The sequence below is a fragment of the Ictidomys tridecemlineatus genome, chromosome 6 (assembly GCF_052094955.1).
Source record: "Ictidomys tridecemlineatus isolate mIctTri1 chromosome 6, mIctTri1.hap1, whole genome shotgun sequence".
Taxonomy (NCBI): domain Eukaryota; kingdom Metazoa; phylum Chordata; class Mammalia; order Rodentia; family Sciuridae; genus Ictidomys; species Ictidomys tridecemlineatus.
The window spans coordinates 92,935,168-92,959,498 of record NC_135482.1 but is presented as its reverse complement, the minus strand read 5'-3'; the positions used below and the strand labels follow the sequence as shown (position 1 = coordinate 92,959,498).

Below are 24,331 nucleotides of genomic sequence, written 5' to 3'. Positions count from 1 at the left end.
ATTCATAGGTAAATGGATGGAGTCAGAGAATATAATGCTAAGTGAAATAAGCCAATCCCCCAAAACCAAAGGCCGGATGTTTTCTTTGATAGGAAGATGCTGACTCATAATGGTAATGGAGGGGTAGCATGGAAGGAATGGAGGAATTTTAAATAGGGCAAAGGGAAGGGAGGGGAAGAACGAGGGCAACAGAATAGGAATGATGGTGGAATAAGTTAGACATCATTACCCTATGTACATGTATGTACACACTAATGGTGTGAAAATACTTACTGTACAATCAGTGAGTTGAAAAATTGTGCTGCATATGTATAATATAAAATGAATTGCATTGTGCCATTGTGTATAACAAATTAGAATAAATAATAATAATAAAAAGAACAAATAAAATATTAAAAAAAAGATAGATGCACGAAAGAAGTTTAAAAACTTGCATGTTCACTGGGAGTTTACTCCTTTAGAATAGTGCTAACTCAGGTATCACAGTGTCCTTTTTGTTGTGGGTCCATAATGATTTAATGTGGGAATTTTGAATACATTTAGCAGAGTTTTATAGAATCTGATGTTGAATTATTATTCCTAGTATATATCACAGAAATTTCAGTCTGTAACAACTAGAATTTTTTTCTTTTTTTTTTTTCCAAAGAGATAATAAGAATTGAACTCAGGCTTTGTGCATGCCTGTTAAGTGCTTTACCACTGAGCTACATCCCCAGCCCTAGACTATACAGTTTTTAAACTGATCTTTAACTAGTTTTCATTAAGTGGTTTGACCATGGTAATGGGATATGAGAAGAAAATGCTCAACTTTCATTTTCAAGATTTCACCCTCTAGAAATTTTCTATTTTTAGTATATGCCCCCCCCATTAGGTAGATACTTTTTATATATGGAAGTAGAGAATTTCATTAGATAGCATTGATTTTCGAATTTTATTCATTAAATTAGTTAAGCATGTTTTATTCTATTTAGCTAATACATTATTATCAGTACTTTCATTGTTCTGGGCTTGTTGAATTGCCTTTGTGTAACAAAGGAATATGTATTTCTTTAGGTGATACAATGGTTGCTGGAAGAAAAATTGTGTGCATTACAGTGTGCTGTATTTGATAAGACTTTGGCAGAACTCAAGACACGAGTAGAAAAGATTGAATGTAACAAAAGGCATAAAACAGTTCTTACTGAACTCCAGGTTTGTATGCTGACTTTAATTATATCATCATTTTTATAATTTGTCTTCTGAAATATATATTTGAAGTTGACTGTTTTACTCAACTTACATTTGTTCTTTTAAATTCTAAATATAAGAAATAAAAGTAGTCTGTATTACTTTGCTAGGGCTTCTGTGAAAACAGTACCATAAATTGGGTGACTTTATCAACGGTAATGTATAACCTCACATGTAATGTGTAACATTCTATTCTGGAGGATAGAAGTCCTTTCCTCTGGTTTTTGTTGGCTTGCTAACAGTCTTTAATGTTGCTTGTCTTGTAGTGGCATTACCTCAGTCTCTGGCTATATCTTTTCATGGTAAATATATATCTCTGTATGTTTGTCCAAATTTCTCTCTTTTTAAAGACACCAGTTGTATTAAATAGGGGTCCTCCTCACTTCAGTTAGACTTTATCTTAACTAATTTTCTCTGCAGTAACCCTGAGTTTCTAGAGGTTCAGACTTTAATGTAGGGGGAGTTCCTTTAGTTAAACCAGAGTTTAACTCAGAGACTCAAAAATTATCTAACTTGTTTTTTTAAACTTTTAATTTTTTTGTCATTGAGGAAAGGCTAAGCATCTAGCATGCCATAATATATACTAATTATTTGTAGAGTATTCTTTCTATGTTCTGTGTGGATCTTATGTTTTAATGTATTAGTTTACTAATCTATATCCATTAATAATTAATAATTACTACTTTTGGCTTCTGGTAAGTGAAATGAATACATAGTGAAATGCTATAGTAGTTTGTATCATTCCAAAGCTAAGAAATTAGAAAATTTAATCAGTATATTCATTCTGTCATAAGTAAAAATATGGTTTCTATTATCCTATTTTAAGTGTGAGCATAGTCTAAAGAATTTTGATTTGTAAACCACAGGACCTTATCTTACAAATGAGGGAGAAGTGATCCCTGAAAGTTAAATCTCTTTTTCAGTTAAAAATCAATCAGAAGTCTCATGGTTGCAGCTAAATATGAGTAAAATTTAGATGTGTTATAGCTTCTAGGCTAAAAGTTATTTCCTTGGTTTCATACTGGATTTTTTGTTTGTTTTGTGTAAGACTTTAATAGTAATAATCTTTATTATTAACTAGTAATGAAGTCTTTGTGATAATTTTGTAATGGATCATTTAGAGCAATAGTCCTGGTTTTTTACCTTTATCAGGCTCTTCTATAGAAATAGTATGGTCTAATTATTAAACTCCATTTTGCTTGTTGAGAATTTTGAATTAAAACTGAAAATGTGTGAAGATTTAAAATAATTCTTTGTTTCTCAGAAGTCCCCTGGTTGCAGTTATTTTGTGTTTTTAAAACCTTAGTTTTTAATTTCTTTCTTGTTCATTTAAGATGCAAGTCCAAATCTCTTAATGTTTTTTTGCACTTCAGTGTTTCTTTGTAGCCTCAGACTCTGAATATTTCCAACACCCAAACCATTTTCTCCACAAATGCATTCCCTTTCTCATTGTTCTTCTGGGTGACAGTTTTTTAATTCTTAGAAAAAGTTTGAAGGAACATCTTCCCATTATGGTTCTTATTGGCAATCCTTCAGTTCTTGGAAGCCAACTCCTCTATGTCATTTTACGTATACATTGAATTGCCAAATTTCCAGTTTTTATTTCCTAAAAGATCTGTGTCTCTGTTACTATATTTAGGTGTGGCTACTCAACATTCAAAAACCAACACTCGGGGAGATGAGAGTTAGTAGGAAAGAAATCAGTTTTATTCAAGGGAATAATACAAGGGAGTAAGGTAGAAGGGCTATTGTTATCATAGTCTATCAAGAACTTAGGGACACAAAGCACTTTCATAGGAAGGGAAAGAAGGAGCAAAGGATAATGGGCAGAAGACTTATATGCATTGAGTCCTACATCCAAGCTCAATCAATATCTGTCATTCAGCGTGTTTTTTTTTCATTGTTTTTCTGCCAGAACATCCTTGGGATAGTAATCCACCTTTATCTCCTAGGCTAGTCACTATAATTTGGGACAGGGGAACAAACATTATTTTTCCTCCAAGCTAAACATTATTCTACTTAAAAAAAAAAAATTGTTTTGTAGTTGTAGGTGGACAGCATGTCTTTAATTTGTTTATTTTTACGTGGTGCTGAGGATCGATCCCAGTGCCTCACAAGTGCTCTGCCACTGAGCTACATACAGCCCCAGCCCACATTATTCCACCTTTAATTAAACAAGATTAACAGTTCATTGGCCCATATTTTGATGTTATCTGAAGACCATTAGATTTTCTTGGTTCTGTAAACCTAGAGTAAATTTACTGATTAGTTAAGTTTTAGGATTCATGTCTTTTTAGTACCTTTCCCAGGAATGGCTAACCTTGTAGTTGATCATTAAGATACAAAAAGCATCTTTTGCTGGAGAATAGGGGAGATAGCAAAAAGCAATATTTTTAACTTACTGGATAACTTCAGAGGTGTCACCTACACCCAAGCCAGCAGGAGACAAATACTGTATTGCTGTGTGACCACCAAAATTCACAATTTTTAAAGTTAACTAAAAGCAAGTGAAAATAGAGGTTTTATTTGGTTTTTCCTTTAGTAAATTGTCATTTTCTATTAGGCCATAAGTAGTAAATTCCTTGATTGATTACTAGTTTTTGAGTTTTGGCTGGTACTTCCAAAACATTATGCTAGTCTTTCTAAAATACTGCTTTCTTCACTTTTTGGTGTCATCATTTTCCTCAATTGTGTACCACTCAATGTAATATTCATTTGATTTTTAATCTCAATTTCATAGTTTTTGATCCAATTTTCTTAATACTCACCCATTGCTTTACTGTCCTGAGAATGTTAATGTCCATAGAATTTTTATTTCAAGTTTCAACTTCATAGTTTTTGCTGGGTATGATGGCAAACGGCTGAATCCCAGCAACTCTGGAGGCTGAGGTAGGAGGATCGCAAGTTCCAGACTAGCGTCAGCAACTTAATGAGGCCCTGTGCAACTTAGTGAGACCCTGTCTTAAAATTTAAAATAAAATAAAATAAAATGGGCTGGGATGTAGCTCAGTGGTAAAGCACCTATGGGTTCAATCCCCAGTACCAAAAAGCAAACTCCACTTCATGATTTCCCTTATTCAGTCACCCTTAATGATCTGCCCTCACCATGCTATTTTATTAAATGTTAACAAGCTAAATTTAGTTGTCATCTCTTTCTGTGTTTTCATAATATTAAGCTTTTTTATAGAATTAAAATTCATATGATAAAACCCCTATTTCAAAGTGTACAATCATTGGGATATAGTATATTCACATCATCGTATCCATCCCTAGGTCCAAATCATTTTGTCAGCTTACAACAAAACTTTGTGTCCATTAAACAGGTACTTCTCATTTCCTCTGCCCCTAATCTGCTTTCTGCCCCTAAGCACTAATCTGTTTTCTGTTTCTATTGATATATCTATTTTGTATATTTTATATGAGAGAATCATATAGTATGACCTTTGTATCTGTCTTCTTTCACTTAGGATAATATTTTCCAAATATAATGTTGCAGTATACATTACTGTTTTATCCCTTTTTATGACTAAATGATTTCCCATTATATGGAGACATATGTGTACACACACACACACGCACACAAACACACACATACACACATAATATTAGCAACTCTGGAAATCAAATTTTTTTCCTCCTTCCTAGATTTTCTTTTATTTATTATTGTGAGTTACTGTTTGTTTATTAACTTGTTGAAACTTACTTTCCAACTGCTTAAAAATATGTATTAGTTGTATATGGCCACTGAAGTCTGTATTTCATTATCTTAGGGGTCAGGTGGTATTTTGACAGTTACCCTTCAGTGCTTAGTGGAACCTTAATGACTTGGTTTTTTGAATATGCCTGAAATTTTACTATCAATTTATTTTCAATCTAAAGGCTAGACAAAGGTGAAAGCTTAGAATCCTTTCAGACCTCCACTGAATTCTGCATCCTACTTTGGGCATATGTATGGTTTTTTATATTTCCTCTTATATCCAAGAGCTCTTAACCTTTTCCCCCACCCTCTTTCAAAAAGTTATTATCACACATTAATAGTGGATCATTGGAAACATTTTCACTTACATTGAGAATGAGAAAAGGATTGGTAACATATGCTACTATTTAGAGCTTTATTGGAAGTCTTTGGGCAATGCAATGAGACAGGAAAAAGAAATAAGTAATTTGGTTAAAATAGGAACCTGGTGGAATTAACTTGGTGTAAACTATTGGATGAAGAAGGAAATTTAGAAACTCCTTGATATAAGGACAACATAGTTTTCCTATACATTAGTAATAACTGATTTAAAAATGAGGAAAAGGTTTCACATATAGTAGTTATTTCATGAAAGTACTTAAAAATAAACCTAAAAAAATATTCAAGATTCTGTTGAAGAAAGCAGTAAAAGAAAACATGAGTCAGTTGTGATGCACCAAGTTCATAGATAGCTAGCAGTGCTTGGTTCTTCACAAATCAGCATACAAATTCAAAATTTCAACCTGATTTCTTAGGGAAATGGAAAAGCTGTTAATATTTCATTGGTTATGGCTTAGAAAAATATCTTTTTAAGTAGTTTTAACTGAAAATAGCTACTTTATTATTCCTTTTGATCCCTTCCCTGATCAACGAAGTGAACCTAGGTGGCCTAATTAATGCAGGGGACAATTTTGAATAATCGATAACATGTCTGTTTGTTCACTAGCTTTTTAAAAAGTACTGTGTTTTATTATCAGGCCAAACTAAATGCACAATTAACTCTTTTTAGACAGTTGTTTTCTAAAAGGTTGCTTGGTAAAATATGCAAGGAAATTACCATTTATGTGACTCCCAGCAGTTGATGTGCCCTATATTTAAACAACTACCATTGTTTCATTACACAAAAAAAGTATATGTATACCTAAGAAAGAATTCAAGAAAAAATGAAACAGAATTAATAACCAAAGACTTTAGTATGCTGGGGGCAGTGGTACATACTTATAGTCCCAGCTACTTAGGAGCTTAAGCAGGAGGATCACTAGAGCCCACCCAGGAGATTGATAATAGCCTGGGCTACATATTGAGGATCCCCCCAAAAAACCATAAAGTACATAATAATAGAATATTACTTTGCTAAATTTACAAATATGAATTTTTATACATTTTGAAAGTTTCACAGAGTACTTGCCAAAATAGATACCCTAGTCTTAGACACATTGTCAGATATTTTGAATTATAATAATAATAAAAAGGAATTGTTCAGTTTTCTATATAATAACAAACGTCTGCCCTTTAATTTCCTTTTTATATTGTCAGAAGACAGTAAATCAGTGTCTATATTTTGATTTTTTTTCACTCTACTACCAATAATATTTTCTAATAATTTTTTAAATAATTTGAATACTACAGATACATTTAAGAATGTGAGTACATATTACATATATGAAAGCAAAGTCTTTCTCTTTACTTTCTCTTTACCTTCTCCCCCATTTTCTTCCATTTGTGGCTTATAGAGGTAACCACTTTTAACTTTGGCATGTGTTTCTACACTTTTTCCATCTGTATGACATATATAAATGATTTGCTTTCATGTTTTAGTAAAAATAGAATAATAATAGTTTACATACTATAGTTTATGTAATGTCCACTCAGATAACCTAACTAAAGAAAAAAAAAATGAAAGCTATTTTGTATAAGTTGGGGTAAATACTTTCCAACATATATGCTTAGAAAAAAAATTACTTGAAATATTTTAAGAAATATTTAGAAAGACAAATCCACATTAAGGATATGAAATCAGACAGCATGTTCCTAGCTTTAATAATATTCATAAATAAGTCCTGAAGAGAGACACCTTTGAGAGTCAGGGATAATTAATTGTCTAGACCTTATTTGTAGACTATAAGTGACTACTACTTTTTGAAAGAAACCTTTAAAGTAAATAGCACAGTTTAATGATACGAATAAAATATTGGATAAAAAAATTCTTATACAGCCCTCATGATCCTAGAAGTTAATTTTAATATTCTTGAAAGTATCTTGAGTATAAAATGCCAGCATTAGCAGCAACAGCAAAAACAGATACAAATGAATACCACATCTATGTCTTAGTGAAAGGCTGAAAGGAATTACTCCCAGATATTCATGTGGTGATATAACTGATAACCAACCTACTCACCCATCTTCCTTCCTTCCTCTCATGCTCCCTTCCTTCCTCCCTTTCTTTCTTTTTCTGTTTCATGCCCTGCCCCCCCCATATTTCTTTTGGATATATATATTTGGGAAAAATATGTAATAAGGCAATTTTATAAGCAGAACAAACAATAATTAATGTTAATACTAACAAGGTAACATCATCAGATTTTAAACATTAATAGAATGTAAATTGTTTCCAAGAGCAAATATGAGCCCTCATCTAAACTGCTATTGAAAGTATCAATTGATAAAGCCTTTCTAAAAAACATTTAGACAAAATTCTTAAGAATATATTCTAGCCCCCCCAATTCCACTTTTGTATGTTCTAAAGAAATAGTCTGAAGTGAGAATGAAATTATTAGTGTATTTGATAATGACAGAACATTGAGAAACCTTCAACCTACCCAGTGGAAAAGAGCATGTGATTCAGTACACTGTACATATATCCAAGTAGTTTTGGCAAGGGATCTTTTATGACTCACATATATGCCCAGAATGTCATTCTCAGAAGTAAATTGCATATGTTTGCAACTGTGTTGAAAAATAACACAAAACACAAGGTTTCCTGTTTGGAAACATACTGGTATATGAACAAACACCCCTAGTTCTGAGAGTAAACCAATTAATCTTCTAATGAAGAGTATTTGCATCTGGTTCAGGGTTCACTAGTTTTCATATAATTATCTGTATTTTTCAAGTAAGTATTTTACAATCAGCTTGCTTTACTTTGCTCTTAACTGTCTTATTGAGGTTCCTGTTATCTGTGGGTTTTGTTTTTTTGTTGTTGTATATGCATGGGTTCTTTTTTATGGCATATTGCCACTTGATTTCTTTTTATTTTTGTTTTCTTTCAGGCCAAGATAGCCAGGTTAACCAAACGCTTTGGAGCAGCCAAAGAAGATCTTAAGAAAAGACAAGAAGTAAGAGTTTCATTCTTGCATAAATACTGCTTAGCTCCAAGTGGTAATCTCAGGAAATGCTGAGTTGGGATGAAACCTTTTCTTTTCTACCAGTATTAAATTTGTTTTTAAGGTATACATTATGTTATTTCTGAAGCTGAAGCTCTAATACTAATAAACTCTTTCAATATTGTGATATGTCAAATTTTATGTTAAATTGTCCAATGATATAGCATTCTTAAAGCTGTATTTTCTATTGTTAAAATTACTTTGCCTTTTTTTAACATTCTTGTTTTAGTTTTATCATTTTTCCTGAAGTATTTTAGTATTCCACTTCCTCTAGTAACTCTTCTCTTCTTATCTTCCCCTTGTAGTCATCTGTTATATTATTATTGTAAAATATTGAGTCATTTTGTTGCCATAAACACTTTGAATATTTTTTTGAGTAGTCAGTTAAATCTAAACATCATTAGCATAGTATTTGTCCACTATAGTCTGGCTTTTACTTTTTGTTGTTTTCTTAATATCATTTATTTATTATTCCATTTTCTTTATTATTCACTTTTTTGGGGTGTGGTACCAGGGATTGAACTCAGGGTCACCTGACCACTGAGCCACATCCCCAATCCTATTTTTTATATTTTTATTTAGAGACAGGGTCTCATTGAGTTGCTTCGTGCCTCATTTTTTGCTGAGGCTGGCTTTGAACTCTCTGTCCTCCTGCCTCAGCCTCCCAAGCCACTGGAATTACAGGTGAATGCCACCGTGCCTGGCTAGTTCTTTTGATCTTTATTTTAAAAAATCCAACTCTTATTTTGATTGACTTTTTCTATTCTCTATTTCATATACTTCCGAACATTTCATTTAATTCTACTTAATCTTCATTCTTTATTTCCTGCTTCTAATTATTGTTCTTCCAATTCTTTGAAGTGTTAGTTTGGTTTTTTTCTTTCTTTTTTTTTTTTAATCTGAGATACTTCTTGTATTTATTGCTGTTTTCTTCCCTGCTCTCACTTCACAAACTTTGTTCTGTTATGTTTTCACTTGTCTCAAGATATTTTTACTTCATCATGATTTCTTCTTTTACCTATTGGGTTTTCAAAGAATGTGTTTAATTTACATGTATTTGTGACTTTCCTATTGGCCTTCTACTGTTGATGACAGGTTTTATTCCATTGTGACCAGAATAGATTTTTAGCATGATTTCATTCTTCTTAAGTTTGTTTAGACTTGTTTTGTGACTGTTAACATGTTCTTAAGAATGTTCCGTGTGCATTTAAGAAGAATGTGTTTTCTGTTGTTGTAAGATATAGTGTTCTGTATGTGTTCATTAGGTCCAGTTGTTCACTAGTATATTAAGTCCTATTACCTTTTTAGTTTTTTGTTTAGATGTTATATACATTATTAAAATTTCCACTATTACTATATGGCCATCTACTTTCAGTTCTTTCAGTGTTTGATGTTATTTGAGGGCTCTGATGTTAGGAGCATATATACTTAAATGATTGTTTTACCTGATGAATTGACCCTTTTATCATTATATAATGACTTTTGTTACCTGTTTTGACAGTGCTGACTTAAAGTGTTAAGTTCAGCCACCCTATTTTCATTACCAGTTGCACAAAATAATTGTTTCCTCTGTTTTCACATTCATCCTTGTATATGTCCTTAGGTTTAAAGTGAGTCTTCTGTAGACAGCATATGGTTGGATAAAATCTGTTTTTTATATTTTAAGCCATCCTGAGGTCTTTTGATTTAAGGTGTTTTATCCATTTGCATTTAAAGCATTTATTGTCTGTCTGCATTAATGTAACCTCTTTCAGACCATAGGCAAGCTGAGGTTCTTGCCAATAGTCTTTGAGGTACCAGGGCAGCAATTGTACCACAGCCACACTTTGCATTCCAAGTCAGGTCTCTGCATGGGCTAAATAAAAACATGTGCCTTAAGCATCCTGTCAATTAGTTGGATGTAAGTTCCACCCTTCTCCTTCCTTCTTGATGGAGAAGCCTTGATTGTGCTGTTCTGTGCTGTGCTGTGTGGGAGGTTAATGGGATATAGTAGGTAAGTGCAGTATACTTTGTTACTCTTTTCAATTTACCTCCTTTTGGCCTTGTATTTGCCTAGGGTTCTTTAATGTGTCTACTCATTTCTAGAATTCTCACAAAGCATTCTGATCTTCACATTGTTAAGTAATTGTCTCCATTAAGGAAGGAGGGCCTGGGAATTTTTATTCTATCATCTTGCTAATCCCACAACTCCACAGTATGACCCCTTTCCATATTCTAAACTAGTTGTTTATTCTCTGCTTTTGCTCTTCTTTTTCCTGTTTTTCTCTTAACATTTTTTTCCTTTATCTTAACCTTTTGGGAATATAGTAATTATTCAAAGACCTGTTTGAAGATGCATTCTTTTCTCCCAGAACTTTAATTAAAAAAAAAAAATTCCTTTGGTATTAATCTGTTTTTTTAATTTGCTTTTCTATTTGTTTCATGTGTATTTATCTTAACAGCCAAATTTAAGTACCTTTATAGAAGATTGTATTAATTCTTTTGCCTTCTACACAAACCTAATGCAATACTATACTTGTAGGTTAAAATTACTCTTTAACATACACAAAATAGTAAAATGTATTTGTTGTTGTGAAGAGTGCTTAATGGCATAGTCTCTATGTATTCTCAGAACTTAGTTACATTTAGTTTAATATGTTATTTTTATACTCCATTTAGTTTGAGTGAAGTTATTTATTATTCTCATTTTAAGAAGTAAATGATGATGTAGTATCATTAATGATGGAGGCCTAAATAATTGTAATCAATATGTAAGTATTCAAATTCCATTTGTATATTTCTTGGTTTGTGGAGGAAGAGTCTGAAATAGTTTTTACTGTTGTGTCAACTTTTTATGAAATTATTGAAATTTTGTACTGGCAAGTAGTACTTAAAATGAAATTTTAAAAATAAATTTGATTTGGAAATTTTTGATTTTTGAGAACTTGGACACCATTTTATTGAATTTCTGGTTCTGATGTGACGCTTGTATGGACCATTTTCACATTTTTATGTTTTATATAATTGTCACAAGAACACCAAGGTATAGGAATTATTATATTAGTCTTTCAAATGATAAGCAGTTGTCTTTAATGAAGAAAAAGATTTGATTAAGAATTAGGAAACCAGTGGCAACACCAAAATCCAAATTCTTGTCTAAACTAGTAATATTTCCCACATTATACAAGAAACAGGTCATATGTTGAGAAAGCATTTTAAAAATCTTATTTTTAAAGATATTTTCTTTATTTCTAGTCTTATTTTTGCTTTGGTATTTTCCCCCCAGAATCCACCAAACCCACCTGTATCACCAGGAAAGTCTGCAAGTGATGTCAATAGCAATAATAACATACCCTACAGGTGAGAACTATAGTCTATTTATCTAGTTTTTAAATAACAGAGCAAGGTTCTGATTTTCTTTGTTTGGTAGAAAAATATTTGAATGTAAGCATATGTATTTATGTAGAGATAAATGTTGAATAATAATATTTTTTTTTCCTGCTTTGTTACATTGTTCATCTGGAGATTTAACTTTTGCTAGAAGACTTTCTTTTATCACTGCACACTTTTTTTCATTGCACATTTTTATTGGTTTTTACTGTTGTGTCAACTTTTTGACAGTTGTACATTTGTACATGTACACATGTCACTATATATTTCTTTAACCATATGCCATTAGTAGTAGTCTCAAGTAATTGAAATGCTTTGATCAGGGGTGAGATAGAGTAATGTGACTGTCTCTCTGTCTCTCTACATATACGTGTGTGTGTGTGTGTGTGTGTGTGTGTGTGTGTGTGTGTGTGTGTGTGTTTGTTAGAATTTACATTTAGTCTTCAGGTTAAGTATTGATGATATTAGAAATAAGAGAAAGATTCTTCTCTAATACACAGACCCCAGTATTTAGAAGTACACATGCCAACTGTACCTGGGTGCGTTTGCTTGTGGTTTAGGTTGCAAAACCCAAATCTAGGCACACGTTTTTCCCTAACTGGCCAATGCTTTTTTTCTATGCATCAAATGGTTTCCCCTAGAATGGTATATCCATTGACTATTTGTATGTTTTTATAAATTTCATAGAAATGCAGGCACGGTGAGACAGATGCTGGAGTCCAAAAGAAATGTAAGCGAGAGTACACCATCAACCTTTCAAACTCCTGTAAATACAGGTAACATTTTAACACCAAAAACATTTTCTTACAAATGAAAGTCTTTGGTTCTCTTTTCTTAGAATTTTTTTTCTCATTTATAAACTTTGTTTTTCTCTTTCCACATTTTTTAGTATTATAGTTGTGCCTACTGATGAGATTTATTGTTATATTTTCATACACTCACACAATATAACAATATAATTTGGCCATTATCACTCCTAGCGCTTCCTCTTCCCTTCCTACCCCTTACATTCTGATCCCTTTCTTCTGCTGATCTCCTTTTGATTTTCATGAAATTTTCATGAAATTATCTTGCCTCCCACCTCTCTTTTCCTTTTTCCTCTCTAGCTTTCACACATGAGAGAGAACATTTTGCTTAACATAATGACCTCTAGTTCCATCCATTTTCCTGCAAATAACATTATTTCATTTTTCATTTTTCTTTATGGCTGTATTCAACTTCATTGTGTATATATATATACATATACATTTTTTCTTACCCATTCATCCATTGTTGGGTACCTAGGCTGGTTCCATATTTTGGTCCCTGGTCCCTTTCTTCTGTTCATCTCCTCTTGATTTTCAAGAGATCCCCATCCCCTACCTTTATTTTCCTTTTTCCTATTTAGCTTCCATATTTGAGAAAAAAACATATGACCCTTGACATTCTGAGTTTGGCTTATTCTTACATTCTTTTGAGGTTGAAATGAACTAGAAAACTGGTGACATTGGTCTAAGTACAAAATATTACTGAATATTAAGGATAATAAATAAATATACATATGTATATAGATATATACATTTCTAACGAAGTACATTCCAAATTTTCTGGTCTCTACATGCCTTTGTAAGCTTAAAAAATTACTAAGAACTCCAAAGAACTTTTGTTCACTTGATAATCTTAATTGAAATTAAAACCTTCTTAAAACTATTTATTTATTGAGGATTTTTTTTAGTGAAAATAAATTTTAACAGTCAAAAGAGTATTATTGCCTTTCATTTTAATGTTTTGCTTAACATTAAGCCAGCTGAAGATATCTGGATTCTTATGTCTACATCTGCTTATAATCTGTTTCAGTATGTTGATTTGGCTGATGTATATGAAGGATATTCAGCTCATACAAATATGAAGATGGAAAAGGCTGGCCCTTTTAAAAAAATTATTTATTGGTGCAGTATAATTATGCATAATTATGGTATACTTTGTTATATATTTATGCATGCAGATAGGGTTGGCTCTTTTAGATAACTTCTTTTTTTTTTGACACTGTCAAGTAGTAGTTTTCTTTAAGGTTGGTGCATACTGGAATCAGAAACATGTTAATGAACTCTTCTAACTTACTATTTTTTTTTTCTGAGTTATTCTTTCAAGTAAAAATGGTTTTCCATGAAAAGGACTGCTAATTTAGCCTACTTCTCAATTACCCAAGTATTTTTTCTTGAGTCATGCATTCCATTTTGGCCTGCAACAGTATTATTTTATGTGTAATATTATTTTTTCACACAAAATATTAAGAACTCTAGTTCAAAGATTGAATATAATAAAATAATTTTCACTATTATGGATATACCTAAGTAAAACTGACTTTTTTCCCTCTTCTTTTTTTACTGTAAACATTTAATAATGAAAAATATAGTGGCATTTTGGTAACACTGTATTACTTTGATTTTTATGTAGTGGTTTTCCTGATCCGTGATTTTATTTACCATGTTTTTCTGGTATCTATGATCTATAAATATTAAATTCCAAGAATAATTTCTAATTGTTACTGTAGTGTCTGTTTTTTTATTTGACTGTTGTGAATCTCTTACTATACCTAATTTATAAATGAAACTATCATAGGAATATTTATTTAGTTATGAATGATATAAAAACATTTTATCAATGCTGGACTGCATAAGATAGTTGTTCCATAAGATTATAATGGAGTTCAATAATTTTTATTACCATTTCAACATTACTTATTATTCCTGAGTTTATGGTGATGCTACTGTAAACAAACCAACAATACTATAAGTTGTATAAAAGTATATAGCACATAGAATTGCATATAATATATCATACTTGGTAATGATAATAAATAACTATTATTGGTTTATGTATTTTTTGTGCTATACCTTTTGTTGTTCTTTTAGAGTACATTTCTTCTTTTAAATAGTTTACTATAAAACAATATTCTGTGTTATGCTAGTAGTAGACTCATATAATTCATGTTTGCTATGTCTCATGATTTGCATCTAAGGACCATGTTGAATAATTGAACTAATATCTAGGTTTCTGTAAATACACTTACACAGCAGTGAAATCACCTAAGGATATGTTTCTCAGAATATATCCCTGTTGTTACGTAACACATGATTGTATGCGAGAAGATATGGTATATATAGGGTTTGTTACTGGGAATCTTGGAACATTTCTCTAACAGATAAGGGAAAACTAGAAATGCATCAGCATTTCTATTCACCATCTTTTGTTTTATCAGTACAAATGTCCATAAAGTGAAAAACTCAATGTTTCATTTTTATTATGGCAAGAGTTTTGACATTGCAAAATTTCTTAAACAATCTCAGAAACCTCATGTCCCCCTGGACCATACTCTTGAGAATTATTGCTCTAGTGTACCTGTGATTTTGGAAAACTAGAAACTGATGAGAAATACATTTAGTTATGTACTTCAAACCTGTTCCAATTAGATTAAAAACAAGTACCAAAATTACTATAATCTCTAATGACCAGATTTTCTCTACTGTTTCTTAATTCACTACATTCTCCACTCAGTGCTATTTTCTGTATCAATTAATCTCAGTAGAGTGCCAGTAGAGGGATTCTCCTCTGATGTGTTTCTTTCCTAGGGAATTTAAAATATATATACAGGTTTTACATGATTCACATTATAAAATATGGACCAGGTTTACCTGTTACTTATTAATGGTCATGGTTCTTTCTAAATTTCCTATTTATTTTTTTATATTGCTGCTGTTATAAGGCATTTTAAATATTTTTAGTGTAGTTTCAAAAATATCTGTATATTTTTACTTCGTTTTCAGGGTTCTTTAGTTGTTTTTCTAATTAGGTACCCTGAAGTGAACCTTGACCTTCTGAGTTTGGCTCATTTTGCTTAACATAATGTTCTCAAGTTCCAGCCATTTTTCTGCAAATGACATAATTTTGTTTTTCTTTATGGCTGAGTAAATTCCATCGTATTTAATATACTTAACAATATTTTCTTTATTGATCCTTCTATTGATGAACACCTAAGTTGGTTCCATACTTTGGCTATTATGAATTTTGCTGCTATAAAAATGTATCACTGTAGTTTGATGACTTCAGTTCTTCAGGATAAAATACTAAGGAGTGGTATAGCTTGGTCATATGGTAATTGTATTCCTAGTCTTTTGAGGAGCCGCCATAGTGATTTCCATAGGTTGTACTAATTTACAGTCTTATCAACACTGTACAAATGTTCTTTTTTCTCTACATCCTCTCTAGCATTCATTATTGTTTATATTCTTGATGGCTGACATTTTGAGTGGAGTGAGATAAAATCTCCGTGTAGTTTTAATTCACACTTCTCTAGTTTCTAATGATGTTGAAATTTTTAAATATATTTGTTGGCTATTTGTATTCTTTCTTTTGAGAGATGTCTTTTTAGTTCATTTTTCCATTTATTAATTGGGTTATTTGGGCTTTTTTTGGTGTTTTAAATTTTTTGAGTTCTTAATATATTTTGGATATTAATCCTTTGTCAGATGAATAGCTAGCAGATTTTCTCCCATTTTGTAGGTTCTCTCTTCACATTTTTTTTTTCCTTTTTTTCCAAAACTTTTAAATTCAATGCCATCCCACTTATTAACTCCTGGCATTATTTCCTGAGCTCTAGGAGGCTTAATGAGAAAGCTGTTGCCTATGTCTATGTTGGAATGTTGACACTACATTTAAATAATGTTTTGATACCGAGTCCTCTATGAATATTACGTGTTGTTTTTTATAATATACTAATTATATATATATATATATATATATATATATATAATATTTCAAAAAGTTAATTTTAAGAATTTCCAGAATTGAAATCTAGATAATTTTTTACTATGAAAGACTTTACTCCATGCCATACAATGTATTGAATTTGTCGCTGATAAATTAAGATGGCTATTTAAACTAATACTTCTGTTTTCTTTCTGTAGTGTCTTCAACCAATCTTGTCACTCCTCCAGCAGTTGTCAGTAGTCAACCTAAGCTGCAGACTCCAGTGACCTCAGGTTCTCTGACAGCAGCATCAGTTCTTCCTGCACCCAATACAGCTACAGTAGTTGCTACTACTCAGGTGCCTAATGGAAATCCTCAACCTACAATCTCTATACAACCTTTGCCAGTGATTTTGCATGTACCTGTTGCAGTATCCTCCCAGCCTCAGCTTCTACAGAGCCATCCAGGGACTTTAGTGACCAACCAACCATCGGGCAACGTTGAATTCATTTCTGTGCAAAGCCCACCTACAGTGAGTGGTCTTACCAAAAATCCAGTATCCTTGCCATCCTTGCCAAATCCAACTAAACCAAACAATGGTCCTTCTGTGCCCAGTCCTAGTATTCAAAGGAACTCTCCTGCCAGTGCTGCACCATTAGGAACAACACTTGCTGTACAGGCTGTTCCCACAGCACACTCTATCGTACAAGCCACAAGGACTTCTTTACCTACAGTAGGCCCATCAGGACTCTATAGTCCATCAAATAATCGTGGTCCTATACAGATGAAAATTCCAATTTCTGCTTTTAGTACATCATCTTCTGCAGAACAAAACAGCACTACCACCCCAAGAATTGGTAAGTCACTCTGTTGTTTAGTAAAAGAAATGTAAGAATGTTAATGGCCTTTAGATGACTAAACTTTTTTTTTGTTGTTGTTAATTGGAAAAATTTTTACCAAAACTTAAATACCAAAAAAAAAAAAAAAACCCCAGATAACATTGTTAGAAGAGCAGATTAAATAGAATTTCGCTGAGATTGTTTTTAGTAATTTTCTAGATACCTCCAAGAGAAATGATGTTATAAAAGTGGATGCTGGGAGGGGGTTATTTTTATTGAGGTACAATATTTGTTCATTTTTATGAAATACAGTGTGATAGTTTGATACATGTATACAGTGTATGATGAATTAGGGATAGAATTAGAGATAGAATGCATACTACCCTAATTTATTGGTTAAAACTATCAGAAATAATATCTCCTATCTGTGTTTTGGTGTCCTTTATTGAACTTCTTTCCTTCCTTCCTTTCCTTTTTCTCCCCAGTCTGAGAATGGGGTTATTTTGAATAAGAAGTTAGAATTTGTATTTTAGTATAAGTTTTTAATTCAGGCTTTGTAACAAGCACTGTGAAGTTCTTTTATAATAAATACTTTTGTTAGTAAGTATCTTATTGACATCTGCTTGGGATAGAACAATAAAAAATGTATCCCTGCCCATTTGGGAAAATTCTTTGTGCATTTTATCACTCACTGTATCCAAATTGGAACAATTTAAAAATAGGTTCTTCCTTCTCCATATGCTACATAATGTTCGATTCCTTTTTGTTTTTCTTTTTCCATAAGACACATAATTACGTTTGTATTTTACTTAGAAATATTGCAAAGAAAGGAGAACTTGATGGTACCTGTATTTTTTTTCTTTTTGCAAAACTCTGTATCTTTGTTTCTAGAAAGCATACGTTTTGTATGCATTCTCAGACTTGCTTTTCATTTCTGACTTTACATTTATCCCCACTACTTTTGGAAAGATAAGCAAGAATGAGTAGACATCAACAAGTAAACACCTATGTTTGTGAGATTAAAAAAGATGCTTACTTTCAGTTGAGGTCAGGAGACCTCAGATTTTGGGGTAAAAATTTTTAGTATTTTTAATGTAATGTATAATTTATGATGAACATTATTTATATAATTTTAGAATTTATCTTCTTTATGAAATTTTGAGGCAAAGTTGACGTTATTGATTCATGGTCACTAGATGAGATATTTTTCTTAATATAGAACTTTTCCTAGAAGATCATGGCCAGTAAGAAAAAAAAAAAAAAACTTAGAAAAGTACTTTGCTAAAGCTATGTTTGGAACCTAAACACTTCTATAGTATCAGAATTATATTTATTATTCTGTTCTCTCAAAATTTTATGAACATTTGGTAGACAAAAAGGGTATATGCCAAAATTATGTAGCTGATATACTCTATTAGGAGTAATGTGTCTGTTTCTGATTTATTTTACTTGTGTTAATTTTTTGCATATGAAATTTATAGTTTTTATGTCATTAGTCCATCATACTTTTGAGATTAATGTACATTTATACTTAAACATAAATTTTTATATTTTAGCACATGTATTTACTTATGTACACTTTGTGTATAAACTCTATTAAGGAGATTTTTATTTCAAGTTCTGTTTAACTATAAATAAAATGAATTGCTAGATATTAACTATAAATAAATGTGAGTGCCGACTTTATGTTATTTTCATAATGTTAATTAGAAAATGATCCTGTAAGATGACTGGGGGTGTATCTCAGTAGTAAAGTGTTCACATAGCATTCACAAGTGTTTGGTTTGGTCCCTAGCAACATCCCCCCCCCCAAAAAAAAACCAACAACAAAAAAACCTGTAAGACGATGTATTTTTTGATCATGCCTCCCTAATTTCAGAGGTGCCAGAAATCACATTAAAGTAATCATTTGGGCTTCCCAAAACTGACACTGAAGCCTAATAGCAATTTTTTGCTAAATATAAAAATCAAGTCCAAGCTTTATATCCCTATTGTGATAAATCAGTTAGGTTTTATAATTGAAACTTTGTAAGTCCCTTACTTATGTAGATATTATTTACTTGCCTGATAAAAACATATGCTATATTATTATGTATACATTTGTATATATCTCATTATACTTTATTATATCCTTATGGATTTAAAGTCAGTATTTTCTGTTTATAGTAAAGTCCATTAGGAGCTATCTGGAAACTTAGGGCTCAAATTAAAGTTAATTTTCATTCATCCATGAAATGCTAGATGTCTGTATTGTTCCAAGGCCCTGCAGATACTCAGAAATGTACAAAATAATCCCTCTTCTCACCAAACTTAGTCTAGAGGGAACCTGGCCATTAAATAAGTATTTAATTATGAATGTAATGAGTGTATTTTAACTCCATTTTCTTTGAGAAGACATGAGAGAACATGGGAGATCTGGAAAGCTATGAGATAATGGGGAAAATGAAGTTCAAGGGTTTTTATAGCATGGTATGATATGTGGAGAATGGTTTAGAGGGGATAATAATAGAATTAGTAGGAAAATCAATTTGGAGGCTCTTGTAGCTAACTAGATGTGAAAGGTGTGTTATTAAAAAACAAAGATTTAAAAGCTATTCAAGTTAGAATTGTCAGGCATAACTTATAAATTATTGATAAAAGATTTGATGGTAAGAAATGTTACACTCAGAGATGACTTTGGTTTCTAAGACTGTTACATATTAGTGCCATTTAATAAGATACAGACATTAAAGAAAGTTGATTTGGAGAATTATCTAGTAAAATAGAATTCATTTATAATTTTCAGATTTTACTAAACATTTCTTATTCTAAGAGTATAAGAAAACTAGAGTTTAAATAAAATAAAAGACAATCACTTTTTCAACTCTAATTTTTTTAGTTTCTTCCAGGACCGAGTTAAATGTTTGAAGATTTTGCCTTCTATTTGTGTTCATACAACAATTATATAGACTTACTCAGGGAATACTGCCAGTATACACCTTTGTAAAGTACTTTTATGACTGTGGTAAAAATGCAATGTTGGTTAAAAGTGACCGATGGTTACATGAAATATTTTTTAAGATAAATATTAAAAGAGTTTTATTAATTTTTTAAATGTGGTGCTGAGGATCAAACTCAGTGCTTCACACATGCTAGGCAAATGCTCTGCCACTGAACCACAACCCCGGCTCTAAAAACATGAAAGGATTTTAAGCTACAATTTTATTTCAAACCCTGACCAGTTTTGTTGATTGATAAATTGATTTATAACTTTTTACTTTCAGAGGTCATCTAAGAAAGATATTGTAGTGGGAAAAAAGTAAAAAAGATACAGTGAAACTGTAAAGTAATACATTAAAGGTCAAGGGGGAAAGTCAGTAATAAAGGGGTGGGGAATATTAATTGAGAATGTAGAATAAGGAATATTATTGTAATTTTGTGAATAATTAACTTATTGCCCTAAAACAGTGAAGTCCAAGAGAGAATCAGTCTGGGTAATGAACCATAGTTATTGTTTTAAAAAAGTGTTTGTATATAACATTTTTTAAAGCAATCTGAACCTTGAGGAATTTTTATATGAATTATAACAGAAAATATAATTCACTCATTTAAAATTTTTGTAAAGTTACCTTTTATTTTGTTTTGAAAATGGAAGTGCATTTCAATTCCAACTGAACATATTTTAACATAGTATATTAACAAATTAATGTTTTGATAATGTTACCAGCTTATCTTAATATTCAGGCATGTAGGATGAGTAACCTAAAATTAGTTTTATGTTAAATAGTCTTTCAGAAACTTCACAGTCTAAAACAGATACTCATTCATATTAAATTGTTTTTAACAATAAGTACCATATTAATATATTCTTTCTATAAAAATAAGTTAAATAATTTAGATAGGGTAGGAAAAAATTGTAAGGGCTTTGTTTTTACTTCTTACCCTCTTTTTATGAGCAAATATGATAAAATTTAATACCTTCTTCCACCCCCTTCAGAAATTAAGGCAGAAACTTACTTGGTTTATTTTTTATTGCTGTTCTGTAAGTAATTTTCATACACAACATTTTTTTCCACCAAAACTCCATATAAGCTAGTTGAAAAACAAATAACTGAAAGTAATCTGTTATAGAACTGAGAAATATGTAGGTATAATCACTTAAACTTACTCTATTGAATTTATTTTTAGTATTTTTGACATATCATAAAAGTTTTTCCTCCATAAGACAATAGTATAAACTATATTTTAACATATTCCTCATGTTAGAACATTTAAGTCATGTATATCTTTTTCCAAGGTATTCCTTAGGATAAAGTTTAAATTGATGGGTTGGGCTGGGGATGTGGCTCAAGCTGTGGCGCGCTTGCCTGGCATGCGTGCGGCCCGGGTTTGATCCTCAGCACCACATACACACAGGGATGTTGTGTCTGCCGAAAACTAAAAAATAAATATTATATTAAAAATAAATGAATAAGTAAATTGATGGGTCAGTGGTCAATGAGTAGATGTCTTTTTTAAAAATCTGTATTATGAATTTTTCCTTTTTCTGAAAAAATACTGTATCACTGATCTCTCAAATAATGTATTTATCTATGTGGCATGTTTAAAAAAAATAGTTGGAGAAATTTTCATGAATTATTGTATTTAAAGCAAAGTAAACTTTTGCATATCATAGATATTTTTAAAAATTGTCCTTTTTCTTTCTTCTCAGAAAACCAAACCAACAAAACAGTAGATGCTTCTGTTAATAAAAAAGCTGCTGATAGCACATCACAGGTAAGATTTTTTCCTTCTACTTCAAAGTAAAATTCTAATTTCACAGGAGAGTGGAATTTCCATCAATATTCTCTGATATAAAAGAAAACTAATCTTAAGTCTGGTTTTTACAACTGTCCAAATATTTTTTTCACAGTTTTTCTGTAACGTTTAATAAAGAGTTGAGTTTCTTTGCTTAGCAATTCTCTAAGAAATAATATTAATCTATTAATCTATAATATTAATCTGTAACTGGTTGGATTATACATTTGAAAGTCAAGTTTATTTGCCTTTATATGCTGTAAAGATTCAGTCTGCACCACATGTATTATTCTAGGCTCTTCTTTTTGAGAGGATCTTAGCTGACTTGTCCTCAACCTGTACTACTCTTCCCCACTCACTCCCTTTTCACCACCATTGTGATTTCTTTAAAGTAATCTTTTGGGGGAAGAAAGTCTCTTGTCTTTTAGATAGCTTTTTTCCATGTTAAATCTTAATTTCTCAGCAGTGGAGTAACTATTTCTTTCTTGTATTAATAGTGTTGTTCCCAATTCTTCTATATTACTGTAGGTGTAATGAATTTAAAGTGGAGTTATTAGGTTGTTGATAGATTGTCTATAGGTTGTTGATAGTCATGAAGTTGTTTATTTTCTTCCTTTTAATCATTTCAAGAAAGTCATATTATTCCTGGTCTTGAGTATCAGTCACAAGTATATTATAAGAATTTTAAAACAAGGTTATAGTGATCTTTAATTATGAGTATCCTCCTTTAAATTGATGAATTTTTGACTCAAGTTAAATATGCACAAGTGTTCACAGATCAAATAAAAACTTTAAAAAGCTTTTATTTCCTATGAACTTTAGCAATCTTTGACTTTGAAGATCAAAGTGTTGTCAAATCGCATGAGGTATTAATAAATTCATAATGGTTAATGAATACTTTCTAGAAGACATGTAGTATAGAAAATGAGAGAGTATTATTAGAAAATTATTAGTCATTAACATGACTTTCCAAGGGCCACATTCCTGGTAGCTGACCAAGCTTCAGTTATGGTTGTAGGTTCCTTTAGAGAGGTGTACAGGTGGTAAGCAACTAGATCTTTTGTGTTAGTTCTTTCTTCCTAATTGCTAAAGTGCCCTGCTCTCTAGTCTTTCAGATATGTTCTTTATTTTGTATTTATTACCACAATTAAAAAAAAAAAAGCCAATATCTGTGCTCTCATTTTTTTTAAGTGTTGACCTTATAAGACTGACACATTATTAGCTAACTTTTTAGTTCTGAGTGGTAAAAATAATTGATAAAATCAATATTTGATAGCTTCAAACTAGAAGGTTCAGTAATGTAAGGATAGATATAAACCTATAAAATGGAACTAATGTTACTACTTCATAGGTTTAAATATGCTAATAAATGTAAGTAGAGACTATAAATATTAGAAATAAATGTTTAATAACTATAGAAAGAATTACCAATTGTATTTCTCAGAAAGAGAATCTAGCCAGCAAACTCTCTGTAGTGCATATTTATCAGTCATATTGTGAGCAGTAAAAATATAGTTTGATAACTTAGATCATTAATTATAGATCTTTTTTTCTTATCCTATAGAAGATTTTAATGATGTAAGATTTTCTCTGAACACTTCTTTAGCTGCATTTCATAAATTTTTATAATGTCCCAGTTTCATATCATTTATTTTCTTGTTATTTCTTTTTGGATCCTAGGTTGCTTAGCCTGTTTTTTAATTCCATGGTATTTGGAGATTTTGAAAGTATCTTTTGGCTGATTTCTCATTCAGTGTTCTTGTATTTAGAAAATATCCTCTGTCTGATTTCAGTACCTGAGTATATTAGACTGTGTTATAAAGCCCAGTGCATGGTATATATTGGTGAATGTATCATTACACTTCAAAAGAGTATGTATTTTGCTGTTGGGTATAGTGGTATAGTTCTATAAATATCAATTAAAATAGTGTGGTTGATAATGTACTTTGGATTTTCTATGTGTTTACTGGGTTGTTTTGTTTTGGTGTAATGTTTTTTTCTCCCTTCTTTTACCAAGAGTGGTATATTAGTCTCCAACATGACTATGAGTGTTTCTGTTTTTCCTTGTAATTTTGTCAGTTTTGCTTCATACGTTTTGATGCTCTAGTAAAACTATGGTTTTCTATAATGTATAATATATAATCATGTTATACCTTCCTGAAACATAAGTTTTCGACTTTATATTAATAGGCACAGCAGTATTTTTGTGCTTACTATATGCTTGTTATTTTTTTATCAGCCTTTTACTATTGACTCATTTGTATCTTTATATT

The 24,331-nt window shown here is 31.2% G+C and overlaps 1 protein-coding gene across 5 annotated transcripts in view; it reads left to right on the top strand.

Moving 5' to 3' along the window:
- The window catches only part of Atf7ip (activating transcription factor 7 interacting protein), a 107,536-nt gene that overhangs the window by 59,916 nt on the left and 23,289 nt on the right, over positions 1 to 24,331 (top strand). For all 5 annotated transcript variants that reach the window (XM_005331894.5, XM_005331892.5, XM_013361378.4 and 2 more), the window contains 6 exons: positions 1,054 to 1,191; positions 8,233 to 8,298; positions 11,612 to 11,685; positions 12,403 to 12,491; positions 16,662 to 17,300; positions 21,973 to 22,037. In XM_005331894.5, the coding sequence (XP_005331951.1) occupies positions 1,054 to 1,191; positions 8,233 to 8,298; positions 11,612 to 11,685; positions 12,403 to 12,491; positions 16,662 to 17,300; positions 21,973 to 22,037 (1,071 nt within the window). The remainder of the gene's footprint in view (positions 1 to 1,053; positions 1,192 to 8,232; positions 8,299 to 11,611; positions 11,686 to 12,402; positions 12,492 to 16,661; positions 17,301 to 21,972; positions 22,038 to 24,331) is intronic.